The sequence below is a fragment of the Miniopterus natalensis genome, chromosome 1 (assembly GCF_054644295.1).
Source record: "Miniopterus natalensis isolate mMinNat1 chromosome 1, mMinNat1.hap1, whole genome shotgun sequence".
Lineage (NCBI taxonomy): Eukaryota > Metazoa > Chordata > Mammalia > Chiroptera > Miniopteridae > Miniopterus > Miniopterus natalensis.
This window is the reverse complement of record NC_142081.1, coordinates 188,061,245-188,076,037: the sequence shown is the minus strand read 5'-3', so window position 1 is coordinate 188,076,037 and position 14,793 is coordinate 188,061,245. Positions and strand designations below refer to the sequence as shown.

Genomic DNA, 14,793 nt, shown 5'->3' with positions numbered 1-14,793 from the left:
CTGGTGGAGGCCACCGCCCTGTGGGAGAGTGTGTGGGTGTCTTGGTCTGTCTGCAGGATGCTGCCTTGTGCCTCCTCTCCCCCCACAGGCGGCCCCAGAACAGGTCCCGGTTGGAGAAGCCCAAACAATGTGGAGTGTAGGGGTTGGGTGACTGCCAGGTGCCCTACATTTCCCTGTTACCCAGGTCTGAGAAGAGCCAAGAAGTTTTCTTTCCTTTGCCTTCAAGACTTCCTCTTGGCATTTGGGTACACAGGTGGATGCAAGAAGTTGAGCCAAAAGGACTATCAACACAGCCAGCTCGATTGTAGGGCCAAGTGGTGGGGAGCAAGGGAGCAGCTGTGTGATCATAACCCTAATCTCATGCCTGGGCATTAAAAACACCTTTCTGGGTATAAGAACTGCCAAAATGGGTGCCTTTGCTCTTCTCTGCTTCTCTGGCAGGTAGTGAGAGTATATTGGAGTGTGCCCTTGGGGAGGCAGACAGAGGAACAGCAGGATCAGGGGTGTGACATTGGAAGAAAGCCTTTGGAGGGGACCAAAGGATCCAAGGACCCCTACTGGTCCTCAGAGTTCCTCCCTAAGGGAAAGAGTTCCAGGCAGGCCAGTGTCTGCAACCCCCCCCCAGCCCCCCCCCCCCAAGAATAGTGGCCTCAGATGCAGCCTCCATCCCTTGTCTAGCCCATTCAGTGTCTCCTCTCCTGCAGGATGTTCCCTGTGATCACCAAAGCACTTGCCATGCTTTGCAGTTGCACGGGAAACCCCTCTGGATGGGGCTCCCAGAGTCAGCTTCTTGTAGCTCCTAGCTTTATCAATCTGAGTGGCAGTCACAGGACAGGTATCCCTGGACCATCTTACCTTTGTGGATTTGGGGCTTGGGCTGTATCTCTTACAATTTAGAAATTTCAGATAGAAGAAAATAACAATCACCCAATCCCACTGTCCACTCTGAACCCCATGGAACATTTATGGGTCCTTATTGAAATGCTGTGAATGGGACAAAAAAAGTGCCTTTTATTCACAGTTTTCCTGTTGTTGTGTTTTTCATTGTTTTGGGGGGTTTTTTGCTGATTCTTTATAACCACTTTAATGGCAAGCTACTACACTGCATGGATGTACCATAGTTAATCTCTCTATTTTTCCATTCATCTATCTAACAGTGCAGCAGAGGTCATTGTGGTCTGCATCACGTTTATTCAGTCAGCAATCACTTACCAACCATTGCGTGTGCCAGGCAGAGCTGCAGACTCCAAGCATGCAGTGATGAGCTGGACAAAGCTTGTGTTCAGATAGGCAGGAAATCAATCCAGTTAAGAAATAGGAAAGACCCAGGTTCTGGGAAACCCTCTGCAAAGAGATGATCAGTGGAAGGCAGGACTTTTTAACTATCTCAGAGAAAATAGTCCTTGATTCCTAGTTCCTAGTAGTGAAATGACTGGATCAGAGATTTATGGAAAATGTAAGCCTCTTTAGACGTTTTGCCAACTGTTTTCCAGAATTTCCTACAGGGCTCACCTCACTGCATCTTCTCCAGCATGGCGTGTTATACAAAAAGTGTTTGCTAATTTGATTTAAAAAACAACAACCTGTTTTAATTTGCACATCTTGGGTTACTAACGAGGCTGAACTCTCTTATTTGTAGCCACTTGTTTGTTCCAGTCTTTCAACCGCATTGTGTGTCAAAGGACAAGGACCACACGGGGTGGACTCCCAGCTGTGTCAAGAGCCACACTTCCACTCCATGTAACAGATAGGCTTCGTCAAGAAAGGGGGTTATGAGGAAGTCTGCCAAAGCCTGGAAAGAACAGGGTTCTGGAAAAGGGCCCTTAATCCAGGAAGCCTGGCACAGTAGTGCTCACTACTATTTACTGGATGCCTGCTTGGTGCCAGGCACTTGCCTAGGCATCACCATTAATCTCAAAACCCTGCAAAATATGAAGAGTTATCCTCTTTGTACACATGGGAAAGCCAACACTTTATGCTCAGAGACATGAAGGGGTTTCAGTAAGTGCACAGCCACTGACAAGGGGCACCTCTGGGATTTGAGCCAGGTCCAAGGTCGCATGCTTATCACAGGAGACCTGATGGCTGGTAAAGCAGATAGAATGTACATGAGCATATCTTAGGTTCACTGAGAGCCCCTTGGAGGATTGTGAGGACTTGGCATGCCGTGAGTCAGTGAATTTGCATCATCTTGACTGATGGGGACAGTCGTGACAGAAGTTAGGGAAATCAAAGGCGGTTCAACTGAAATAGAGATTTGTGGCTAGCATGGAAGAACACAGTGAGAAGCGGTTGATTTAGTGATAGCCTGGGTGAGTGGTTGAAGGAGGCCTACAGAGGAGTGCAATACAGTGCTTAAGAGCCCGCACGTAGGAGGTATAAGCGCAACACTTGTCCACTCCCCCAAACCTTGCATCTGCTGTTCTCCCTCTCATGACAGCCGAACCCACCTCCTTTCAGTGGCTGCTGCTTTGAGCTCTGTTTTCCCATCCACAGACCATGGCTCCTTGGCCTGAGGTAGAAAATGCGCAGCCTAACCCAGGTAGATACATCGAAGGGATCACAAGCCAACATCCCACCACGGATGGGAAAGGCAAGGAGTCTGACAAAAGTAAGTGCCGCTCACCCAGCCTCAATGAGCCTCCTATGGGGACCCGGGAGACACAGGACTGATTCCTCATTTCTCCTGGTCTTTGTTGTTTGTTTGGCCAGATGACACCGGGACCTCCATAACCAAGATTGAACTCCTGCCATCCCACTCCACCGTGGCACTGATAGAGGAGCCCACAGACTTGGAAGACCCCTGGGACTTGCCCGAGCTTAAGCACAAGGGGATCAAGTGGTCAGGTAAAAATGAGATCATCAAGGGATTGAGTACCACCTCCCTTTCTGTTGTCCTGAGGCCCTTCCAACAAAGGTCCTGGCGACGGTTGTCACCCCACAGTCTAGGACGCTTAGAGTCAAAGCACAGTGTGGAGACTGGGGAATTGTTTATACTTTCATTCATTCAGCCAAAGTGCCATTGCTGGGGTTATAACCAGGCCAGGCACAGTGCTCCTTAATAACCCGTTGACCAGGTCCCAGGTACTGTCCAGGTGCGGTGGCTGCAGCAGTGAGCAGTTAAGGCCCCTCTTCTGAGAGCTGGGTGGGGGGAAGGGTTGCCTCAGAGAAGGCTTTTGAAAGACAGAGACCATACAGCCAGACTAGCTGGGCAAGCAAATGCTGCAGTCTCCCTGGGGCAGGGCATAAGGTCTTTCTGTGGATCACAAGACTGGGAAGGGGAGGGAGCTGGGACGGAAAGTTGAGAACCACTTGGAGTGGAGAAAATAGCCATCAAGGACGTAGCATTGCCCAATCCCTCCCCAAATGGAGACGGTGATTGCTACCTTGCAGCCACATTCTAGAAAATAGTCTGTGCTGTTCAGAAGGTGCTCAGGAGCCATTATCTCTGACCCAGCACTTAACGGGTGGCAAGTGCTCCTCACCACCTAGCTCAGTGACACCGGTTCAGCTGAGCATGGAGCCTGGTTTGCTTGTCCCAGACTACAGTGAACCTCTCCTCCCCAAAGCAAATCCTGTAGAAACTCTTCACCGCGGTTTCTACTAAGTGGGCTCTCGTGGTTAATTGCTTTGAAACTGCAGCCAGGGCTGCCTACCATCGCTGGGTCTTGCTGTCCATAAGAGCTCCCAGGCCCCTGGCTCATTGCCAAACCCCTCAGGACTTCATACACTAAAAGCCTCTGTGCCTCTTCCACTCCCCCAGAGAGAGACACAGAAGGGAAGATTCTGTGCATCTTCCAAGGGATCGGGAAGTTCATTCTGCTCCTGGGATTCCTCTACCTGTTCGTGTGCTCCTTGGATGTTCTCAGCAGTGCCTTTCAGCTGGTTGGAGGTACAGATGAAAGGGTCAAAGGGCTGGGGGCTGGGCAGGGGTGTTCTCATTTGATTCAGACCTTCACAACTCAGCAAGCCCTCTCCAACTTCACTTTAGTGCTGTAAGCCACCTCAGATCATCTCCCATTTTACAGAGGAGAAAACTGAGGCCTACAGAAGTCTGTGACTGGCTTGGGTTGCTTACTTAGGCCAGGAGCCAGGGCTGGAGCCAGTTCCAAGGATCCAGCCCCTTGTGTTTGTCCACAAACCCTGGACAGGAAGATGTTTGACATAGATTTAAGGGACCCCTCCTTTCATGGGGTCCCCATCTGAGGGGAGTATTGGATAAGAATCTTCTTGGTCCAGAGCAACTATGGGAATCAAAACTGGGGCTTTGCTAGAGAAGGACAGGGGTCCCTGGCCTGGGGAACCTATCCAGGGCTAAGTGTAGCCGTGCAGTTGGAAATCACCATGTACTTGGTCATCTTTGCACCCAGAATGGACAACAATACTGACAGATAGAACTTGGAGTGCCTCCTGGGTACGGTATTTTCAGAGCCACTGTCCCAAAGCCCCTCCCCTTTATAGATGAGAGGACCTCGACTCAAAGGGACCCTAAGGCCCACAGCCTGGAATTGGCATAACGAGATCCAAACTCAGGTCTGGGTGACATAGAAACCATGGATTTTTGCACCCCATGGTGCCTCTCTTGAGAACTCATCTTTGTGACCTGGGAGAATTAGGGAGAGAGGCACTTGTGGGGGAGTGTGAGGGGCATACTAACTTTCTGGATGCTACTTCTGCCCCCCCCCCCCCCCCCCCCCCCGTCTGAAGCATATCAGTGAGGGGCTCTGCTCTCTGAATATCTCAGACAAGTCACCTCTACTCTCTGGGCTTTAGTCTTCTTTGTAAAATGAATTTGGGAATGGATTGATGGTCTCAGGCACACTCCGAAGACATTCCCAGCATTGCATTATAGGCTGGGGCTAGGGCTACGGGGTGGGGGGTGGATAGATGAGAAGATCTACTCCTGGAGGGTAAATCCTATGAATTGGGAACACATCCTGGAAACAGAAATTGGGACAGGAGATTCACTGGCACCCATAGGGACAAGTACAGAGTTGAGGCCAGGTTTATGATCAGAAGGCTAGGGGAGGGCCTGCTGACAGGGAGTGGTTGAAGGATGGGAGGGTCCAGGATGAAGCCCCAAGAGGAACAGGGTCTGGGGGTGGTTGGGGCATGTCTCATGGCATCAGGGCAGTGCAGGAAAAATGCATGAGGAAGCAAGATGCCACTGGTACCAGCAGGGCTGGAGGCTGGGTTCCTCAACCCACACCCAATGCTGGCCCTGGCTGGAGACTCCAGCTCTCAGTGCCCACCCAGCCCCCTATCATACACCCATGATTTGTTGTTGTTTTCCTCCTTTAGGAAAAATGGCTGGGAAGTTCTTCAGCAACAACTCTATTATGTCCAACCCCCTGGCGGGGCTGGTGATCGGGGTGCTGGTGACAGCCATTGTGCAGAGCTCAAGCACTTCCACGTCCATCATTGTCAGCATGGTGGCCTCCTCGTGTGAGTCCAGGTGTTTCCTTTTGCAGCTGGGAGCCCGAGATTTACTCTGAATGTGTCCAGACCTGATACCATTATCTTCTATCTTGTCCAACTATGATGTGTTCCACTCTGAACCACAGGCAGCCTCCTGCTTCTATTCCGTAGCTGAGTCTGAAAATAGACCCTGATGCTTGAGTTATCTAGAGCTGTGCTGTCCAGTCTGGCAGCCACTCTCCATATGTGGCTATTTAATCTTATTTAACCTTAATTGATTTTAATTTGAAATATAAAACCCAGCTGCTCAGTTGCACTAGCTATATTTTAAGGGGTCAGTAGTCATACGTGGGTAGTGGCTGCCATATGGGATAGGGAAGACAGAGAATTTCCGTCTTTGCTTAGTGTTAAGAATAAAGATATCTACTTATATCACATGCTGGTTTGGGGGCAACAGAGTTTGGGTAGCTGGCATTCCAGACTTGAACCTGACTAATAGTTGAGACAGATTCCCTGAGTGGGGTCAGTTTGAACAATTGAATTTCCTGCCCAAACCAGCATTTTAGTCAAAATTAACTAGTCTTTTCTGGGCCAAATTAGAAAAAGGTATTACTTCTTTAAAATACTTATATGTGCTGAAGCATTGTGGCAATGTGCTAATTTTGTTAGAAAAAGAAATCATACTACCAGGAATTTGTCATGTTTGTTGTTTGTTGATCTCCTTCAAGGTGGCCTTGTATCTGAGGAATTTGGAAAGACACTTTAAACTAGGGCTCCCAGAAGGGCTCCTTGGGGTCTGGATTCCCTGAAATTATGTGCTAGGAAATCATTTTGGTCCATGTTTTTATGTCTATGGTGAACCGCCACAGCTTTTATCAGATTCACTGAAAGCTGCAGAGCCTGAGGAGGTTAGGAGCTGCTGCTCTGCGGAGTTACTAGGCTGATGAGTTCAGCCTGCCTGGGGCACATCAGGAACGGGGCCGGGCTGCCTTCCTGAATTCGCTAACTGACTGTTTTCTACACTCCAGTGCTGACGGTGCGGGCTGCCATCCCCATTGTCATGGGAGCCAACATTGGGACCTCGATCACCAGCACCTTCGTGGCGCTCATGCAGGCAGGAGATCGGAATATATTCAGAAGGTAGGAGGCTCAGGGCCGGCCCTTGCCACCATCTGGCCCATCGGTTGGGCCAGGTTGGCATAACTACCGTTAGACAGCCAATGAGAATATGCTTGTCCTTCCTGGGTCGCCCATTAGTGGCCACAGTGGGGTGCAGCTGCCGGTAGTGATCACATACGTAACCAGCCCCCTGATCTGCGGAGTAGGGATAATAATTTGCATCGTCACTGTGTTGTGTAAAGGAGCAAACATAATCGTACAGGTAAGTACTTAGCACGGTGCCTGGCACAGAGTCAGGGCTCCCTAAATGCAAGCCCTAGCTAGAAGCTTAACTGCTGCGTGGTGTAGTTAAAATAAGGCCAGCTAGGTTAGGATTTTCTGTCCAGCTCAGTCAGAAATAATTATAACCTGAAGCTTTCATTCCTGGCCAGCCCAACCCATGCCACCTTTTCTTTCCCCTTCACTTGCCTGCTAATGAAAGGCAAAATGTGGCTTTTGTGGATGTGTGAGATATGAAATGGGGCAGGTTGGAACCAGGCAGAGGGAATCTTTTTCTTCCAAAAGGTCAATGTGAACATTAAGCCCATTACCCGGCTTCTCTAACAGGTGACAGACAGCTTTTTTGACTTGCTAAGTTAGAAAGGCACATTGTCCACGGTGCTTACTAATCTGATCTTCTCAAGAAGCCAAGTGGGCTTTCCTACGCCCCATTTTAATAATGCAGAGATGCTGAGGGGCATGGCTGGGATTCAAGGTGTTTTTGTTTGTTTGTTTGTTTAATATGTCTTTATTGATTTCAGAGAGAGGAATGGAAAGGGAGAGAGAGATAGAAACATCAATGATGAGAAGGAGTCATTGATCCGCCGCCTCCTGCACGGCCCCTGCTGGGGATCGAGCCTGCAACTGGGGCATGTGCTCTGATTGGGAATCGAACCGTGATCTCTTGGATCAGAGGTTGATGCTCAACTGCTGAGCCACACCAGCCAGGCTCGAGATTTTTTTATCCAGATTTTGGGTTCTTCTCACTGTTACACGAATTTTTGCCTCTGGATAACCTATGAAATATAAACATGCGATCTATGGAAGTGCCTGTGCATAGGAATGCAATTGGCCTTGCTCACCCCTGTTTGGAATATTTCAATAGATTGACCTTCCTAGACTGGTGCCTGCTTGCTTGTTGACTAATCTGGCTGCTGGCTTGTGGTTCCCTTCTGTAGGGCTTTTGCAGGGGCCACTGTCCACGACTTCTTCAACTGGCTCTCTGTGCTGGTGCTCCTGCCCCTGGAGGCCACCACCCATTACCTGGAGGTCCTGACCAACCTGGTGGTGGAGTCCTTCCATTTAAAAAATGAAGGCTCCCCAGCACTTCTGAAAGTTATCACGGATCCCATAACAAAGCGAATCATACAGGTAACCTGACTTCCTTCTGAAAAGGAAAAGGGCTGACTCCCTACCCTTGCCCTTCACCGCACTCAGCCGGGGATGGACAGGAGTCTATAAACACCGCCTCTGAAAAACACCAGGGAAAGCAGAATGGCGCATAGAGTAATGGGCCTTTTTTGCTTCCTTGACTTCAACATGGGTGCCATGTTGGGGGAGGGGAGAGTGCTTCTCAAGGTTCAAGCACTGCCCATTGGACACCTGGGGCCACTTTGTTCCCACTACTGACCTCAGCACCAGTGGGCTCACTGGTAAACTATTCTACTACTTCTAGCCAAAAAGAAAGGCTACTGTCCTTCCCTTCCATCTCACCCCTCTGGTCACCAGGGTCCATATTATTAAAGTGAAAGATGGTTTTGTGACTTTTGCCTTGGGGAGAAAGGGCTAGCATAGGCCTTGCCCTTCACGCTCACCTCTGGTTTTCTCTGTCTTTCAGTCATCCAGTGAATATCTACATGCTTTCTAGGCACCAGCCCACTGTTCACACAATCATTTATTTTATTTATTATGCACTTTCTGGTGTCTGGGTGCTGGACTCCCCACTGTGAGTGCAGATGGGGTGAGACCCAGCTCACTTGTGCAGGGTCTCACAGTCTGTTCGCATCCTCTGAGCCCCTGTTTGCAGCAGCCCCTACATGTTCCTCTCACATCAGTTCTGAGCATGTGCTGACTCTTCTATTACCTTCCTTAGCTGGATAGCAAGATTATCAGCCAAATTGCAGTGAATGATGCAACAGCTCACAACAAGAGTCTGGTCAAGATTTGGTGCAAAACTTTTACCAATGTGGTAAGTTTCTAAGAATACTGCTGGGTGGGTGGACTCCTTGCTTCTGTACTCTAAGCAAATTCTTTCAAAGTGGGCAAATTAAAAGTAAGGGAAAAGAAAAATTGGGGACTTCTGAAAAGTCAAAACTAGCCAGTGAGAGTCCATAAAGAAATAAGTCCTTGAATGGACAGATGGAATGCAGTAGAATGGAGAGTACCTTTTGCCCCACCTCACCCCACACCACACCACAGGTACATTATTTCTTCTTGGCATTTTTTCATGTCTCTTGGCTTCTGACTGCTTCTATTTCTATTTATGGAGGGACCCATGGAAGCAATTCATCGTGCTTACAGGTGTACACTGTCTTCCCTCCACCCCCCACTCAAATTGAGAGTCATGAATAATACATGCCATTTCTCATGTTTGCCTTCCAGACTCAGATGAATTTCACCATCCCCTCGATTGAGAACTGCACCTCCCCCGCCCTCTGTTGGACAGATGGTCTCCATACCTGGACCATCAAGAACGTGACCCACCAGGAGAATATTGCCAAGTGTGAGTAGAACTCACAGCATCAGCCACTGGGATGGGCTGTCTGGGGTGATGGTGGCTAACAACCAAGATTCTGTCCTTACAAGACAGAAGGGATAAGCTGGGGAATAAATAACAGTCTGAGGCCTTGGGGGACCCCATGCCCTTCTGATAAGGACTTGCCATGATTTCTTCAGGCCAGCACATCTTTGTGAATTCCAACCTCCCGGACCTTTTTGTTGGCATCATCCTGCTGGTAACTTCCCTGCTGGTGCTCTGTGGCTGTCTGATCATGATTGTCAAGCTCCTGGCCTCTGTGCTCCAGGGGCAAGTAGCTGCTGTCATCAAGAAGACCATTAACACTGGTAGGTGCACCGCCCCCTACTCGGGGCTTTCTAGGGGATGGCATCACTGTTGGCACCTCAGGGGAGCTACTTTAGATTCTTATCTAACAGTGGCCTCTGCATGGGGTTTATCTTTGGATTTGAAAAGCTGCAGAAGTTAAGACACCATTCGCCCTTGAAATCTTTCTTGGTGTCTTGGGTGGGAGCTGCAAAACAAGAACAAGTTTCCATCGCATGTTTGCAAGGTCCTGAGGAAGAGTCAGCTCAAATCCAGAGAGCCGTGAAAGAGGCCTTCCTTCCCAGCAGGTTTCCTACCCTAGCTTGTGCAAACCCCACCCTCTGCTCCCAGGTCCTATAGAGGTGCCAGCTAGGCCCCCAATCCATGCCTTCCTAGAAGGGTTGTGACAGATCTCCTTTCGTTCTGCCTTCCAGATTTCCCTTTTCCCTTTGCCTGGCTGACTGGCTACCTGGCAATCATCGTGGGGGCAGGCATGACCTTCATCGTGCAGAGCAGCTCCGTGTTCACGTCTACTTTGACCCCACTGATCGGTGAGTTTCTCCCTGGCTTCTGCCTCTGACCACTATTACCACCTCCTGTCATCCCCTGGGACTGTGTTATGGGCTTTGCATTTCCCCCCAGGTGTTGGCGTGGTAAGCATTGAGAGGGCGTATCCACTCACACTGGGGGCCAACATTGGCACCACCACCACCGCCATCATGGCCGCCTTAGCCAGCCCGGGCAGTACCCTGAGGAGCTCACTCCAGGTCAGGAAATGTTGCATGGGGCAGGGGCTCTGGGGGTGGGATACAACTCAACCGGAGGTCTTGTAAGCAGATGGCTTCTAACAAGAGCCCAGCTTTGCTCTGTTAGCTCTAAAACTGTAATGTGGAGGCGAAACAACAGGGAGACAGATTTACACAGTCAAAGCCATCTACTCCTTAGAGAGGCAGTGAGACTCCCATCCCTGGCAGTTGTTTAAACAAAGGTGGGGTGGCCACTTGATAGAGGTGAAAAGAGAATTCAGGAAGCACAGACATCACTCCCACTCCTGCCTCCACCCCCCTCTTGGGGAACTTGGCCTGGCATTAAGAACCAGGGGTCCTGCCTTGCCTGGATCAACTAGGTGACTTTGGGCAAGAAGACCTTTGGCATTTGAACCCTTGTCCCATCATTTACACACCAGGTGACCTTAGATAGGTGACCTAACCTTCAAACATTTGAAAAATTGGAACCACAATCCCTTTCTCATTAGGATTATTATAAAGATCTGAGGTTCTGTCTAAGGCCATGCTGTCCAATAGAAATGTAATTGAGTATAGAATATAAATTTGAAATTTTTAGGAGCCACATTTTTATAGTACAAAGAAAAAGTAAGATCAATTTTAATGATGTATTAGTTAACCCATTACTATTTCAACATGTAAGCAGTATTTACATTGAATTGTTTTACAGTGTCTTTTGGACTAAGTCTTTGCTGCAGCCACATTCCAAGTGCTCAGTGGCCACCCTTGGCTAATGTATTAGACACGGCTGGTCCAGAGTCTCTAGCATGATGCCTGCCACCCAGTGGGAGGACACAGAGCACTGTGTGGCCTCTGGAGCCCCGCAGGCTACCTGGGTTTGAAACCCACCTCTGCCTTCTCTCATCTGTTTGACTTTGGGAAAATAGCTTAACCACATGGTGCCTCAATTTTCTCTAATATCAAATGGGGACAGTCTTGACAGCCACCTCATAGGGTGTTGTTTGAGGACTGAAGTAATCCACATAAAGTGCCTAGAACAGTTGCTTCACCCATAGCAAACACTATAAACATCAGCTGCTGATGCTATCACCATCCCTCCTTTCTCCCCTCCCTAGAATGGGGCATTGATCCTGAAGCCTTTCCTTCAGCCCCTCCAGCTCTTAACTGCTCAGCTGGAAACAGCAGGGCCAAGACACAGGCTAGCAGTGGGCACATTCATGAAGTTCGTGGTTAGTTTGCCTAAAGGACTTCAGGCTCTGAAAACTGCTGTAATTCAACTGGTCACCCCCTCTCTCTACCTCCCCTCACCCCGAGACATGGCAGGCCCTCAGGCAATGCAGATCCTACCTAGGCTGAGCTGTGGAGACAAGGAGGACCGTGACTCTGCTGCCAAAACCTGCTAGATGACGCCCCCTTCTCCCCACCACGCGACAGGCCGCTCACTTGTCCAACCTCTTGTGTTTCAGATTGCCCTGTGCCACTTTTTCTTCAACATCACAGGCATCTTTCTGTGGTACCCAATCCCATTTGCCCGCCTGCCCATCCGCCTGGCCAAGGGGCTGGGCAACATCGCAGCTAAGTACCGCTGGTTTGCCATCTTCTACCTGGTCGCCGTCTTCTTCATGGTCCCCTTGACAGTGTTTGGCCTCTCGCTGGCTGGGTGGCCGGTGCTGGTGGGCGTGGGGGTGCCCATCGTTCTCGTGATCCTCCTGGTGGTGGTGCTCAAGCTCCTCCAGTCCCTCTGCCCACGCATCCTGCCCAAGGCGTTCCAGACCTGGAACTTCCTGCCCTTGTGCATGCGCTCGCTGAAGCCCTGGGACATCGCCATCTCCCTGGCCACCGGCTGCTGCATGACAAAGTGCTGCTGCTGCTGCCGCGTCTGCTGCCGCATCTGCTGCATGCTCTGCTGCCCCAGGTGCTGCCGCTGCAGCAAGTGCTGCCGGGAGACGGAGGAGGAGCAGGAGGACGTCCGCATCAAGGCCCCCGAGGCCTTCCATAGCATCGCCGCGGTCGGAGAGACCCCCGACGGGTCCCCCAAGTCCCAAGGGGACGCCCTGAACACAGACGCCATCTCCAGAAGCACAGCCTTGTAGGGGCCGCCCCGAGGCGGGAGGAGGGGCCCCAGGCCCTGGTGCTCCCTGCTGTTCTGCACGCTGTCCCCCGCCTGCCGAGAAATGGCCCCAACATCAGCTCTGACTCTCATTCCCCTTTGCGCATGTGTCAGCTTGCACGGTTAGGTCCCCACCCCTGCTCCCGGGCCTTCCACTCCCAGGAAGGTGCAGAAAGAGAATCAGACGACGAAGCCTGGCTAGAAAAGGGATCCCACCCCTGCACGCGAATGGGTTGGCCGATAGGACTTATTTCAGACTTAAACCATCCCCTTCTGAAGTCCCAAGGGAAGAATTCATGGAAGGTTCTCAAAGATGCCCCCCACCCCCACCCCCACCCCACACGTACGCATGCACGCGTGAGCGCTTTTCTTACTGTGATAAATTCTCCTTCACCAAAGACTGGCTTCAACCAGGAGCAGCTGCCTCTCGGGTGTCCTCTCTCCAGAGCAGCCCAGTTCAGGGGAAACAGACCTTGGAAAACAGTGCTCCCCAAATTCCCTGCCAAGTTTTCCTCCCTGGGCAGGTGGGGCTTGTCCAAGCATTTTACCTGCTGAGTCCTCGAATTTCCAGGGCGGGAGCTGCAGAGAGATTCAGGACGCACTTAGGCCCACCTGTGGCCTCATCTTCCTAAGAGGAGAGCGACCTTGTTGCTGAACTGGGCAGATGGGGGGTGAGCGCCAGGCAATGGTGAGCACCGGGGGAGAGATGGTTTCTCTGCTAGAAGGGCCTGCGGCTCTTTATAATTCGGCGGTTATGGAAGCCGAATTGACGGTCATAGCTGAAGCCTAGTGCTACTCATGGTCAGATCTAAACCATCCCTGAGTCTTCTGGACTCTGGTTCCGAGTCCCCTCCACTGCCACCACCTTGAGCCCCAGGAAACACCAGGCTGGACTCCCACAGAACCACGATCAAGGGGCAGCAGGGTCCCTGTGTCTGTGGGTCCAAGGGTGTGCTCCTTCTTGCCCCAGATGCCTTCTGTGCCTTCTAGAGCCCCTTGTTGTATTTACCCCTTGGCCCCTCACACTCCTCACCTCCAGTTCTCCCTGAAGAGTGAGTTTCAACCTAGTCCGGGGGTGGGGGGTGCCATAATCACTCCAGGACCCACCTTAACAGGTCAGGACACCGAACCGAGCCCCCTCCCCTGACCTTCCCCCGTGTAGATACTGATTCCCTAACAGCCATTTATACGCCATATTTATAATCGTGCACTGTACAGCGTTTTTATAAGTTAGGTAGTAAGTAGTGGCGCAGTTTGCTTTGGGCTCATTTGGGAATGTAAAGGAAAGAAAGAGCACCTGTGCTTTTGTAATGCTGGCTTTTCAACATGCCTCTGTTAGCCCGGCCCGTGCCTTCACTCTGTAAATACATAAGCTAAGCCTGGGCAGGGCTGTGGCCCTCTTTGCACTCTACAAACTGGATCCTTGTACCTGCGATGATTGTATTTTTTTGGTGACTGATTGTGGGAAGGGAGAAATAAAGACAATCAAACACAAAAAGAGTGTGTTGCTCTCAATTACAGGGAAATAAGGGCCTCCTGGGTCTATTTACTAAAACTTCGAGGTCATTTCCCTCAATGTTACTACTTACCACCAACGCCAGCTACATAATTTGTTGGTCCCCTTGGTCAAAACACAGGAGGAAAGTGCCATTACAGGCATTAAAAATATAAAGCTTTCCTTTCTTCCACCATCTCCACAGTCTCTCTATTTCTTTTTTCCTCTTTTTTTGATCAATCCCTCCAACCCTCCCCCCCCAATGTCTCCCCCACCAGAGCCGTCGGTCCGTTCTCTTTTGCTTTGTTAGTTCAGTTCTTTGAATTCCACATAACAGGGCAATCATATGGTACTTGTCTTCCTCTGACTGGCTTATTTCATTTAGCATCATGTTCTCCAGGTCCATCCATGGTCTCTCTTGATTTCTCCTCTTTCTCTTTTTAGTTTGTGTTTTGGTTTTTTTACTTATCCTTTTAAAAACTTGCTCCTTATAGAGCCTCCTTGATTTGTAATGGGGTTATGTCTCTATAAACCCCTTGTAACTTGAGAATATTGTAAGTCGAAAATGCATGAATACATCCAATCTACTAAACATCATAGCCTAGCAACTAGCTGACCTTAAACATGTTTAACACAATTTCCAAAAACCACTGGCAGCACAGCACACTGTAGGGTGTCGGTCATACACCCTCGTGGTTGTGTGGCTGACAGCTGTGGCTCACTGCCACTGCCCAGGGACCCACATTTCGCTGGCTCGTAAATAAGATAAAAACTCAGACTTCCAAGTATGGCTTCTACTGAAGGCCTATCGCTTTCGCACTATCAT

General features: G+C 50.2%; 1 protein-coding gene across 1 annotated transcript; it reads left to right on the top strand.

Annotated features, from left to right (window-relative positions):
* The first annotated feature begins 2,496 nt into the window (after nt 1-2,496).
* SLC34A2 (solute carrier family 34 member 2) lies at nt 2,497-12,455 on the top strand. The gene is made up of 12 exons (XM_016218218.2): nt 2,497-2,611; nt 2,713-2,847; nt 3,764-3,892; nt 5,302-5,445; nt 6,447-6,558; nt 7,755-7,947; nt 8,669-8,764; nt 9,178-9,298; nt 9,472-9,639; nt 10,051-10,167; nt 10,259-10,383; nt 11,829-12,455. Exons 1-12 carry the CDS (start codon nt 2,500-2,502, stop codon nt 12,453-12,455), a joined length of 2,079 nt encoding a protein of 692 aa, XP_016073704.2. The 5' UTR covers nt 2,497-2,499.
* Nucleotides 12,456-14,793: the final 2,338 nt, after the last annotated feature.

What these genes read in the sequence shown, in the direction of transcription:
- SLC34A2 (XM_016218218.2), top strand. Translation starts at nt 2,500, where the DNA reads ATGGCTCCTTGGCCTGAGGTAGAAAATGCGCAGCCTAACCCAGGTAGA. An exon ending in CAGCATGGTGGCCTCCTCGT is followed by an intron (nt 5,446 to 6,446) that starts GTGAGTCCAGGT and finishes TCTACACTCCAG; the next exon opens with TGCTGACGGTGCGGGCTGCC. An exon ending in GCAAAACTTTTACCAATGTG is followed by an intron (nt 8,765 to 9,177) that starts GTAAGTTTCTAA and finishes TTTGCCTTCCAG; the next exon opens with ACTCAGATGAATTTCACCAT.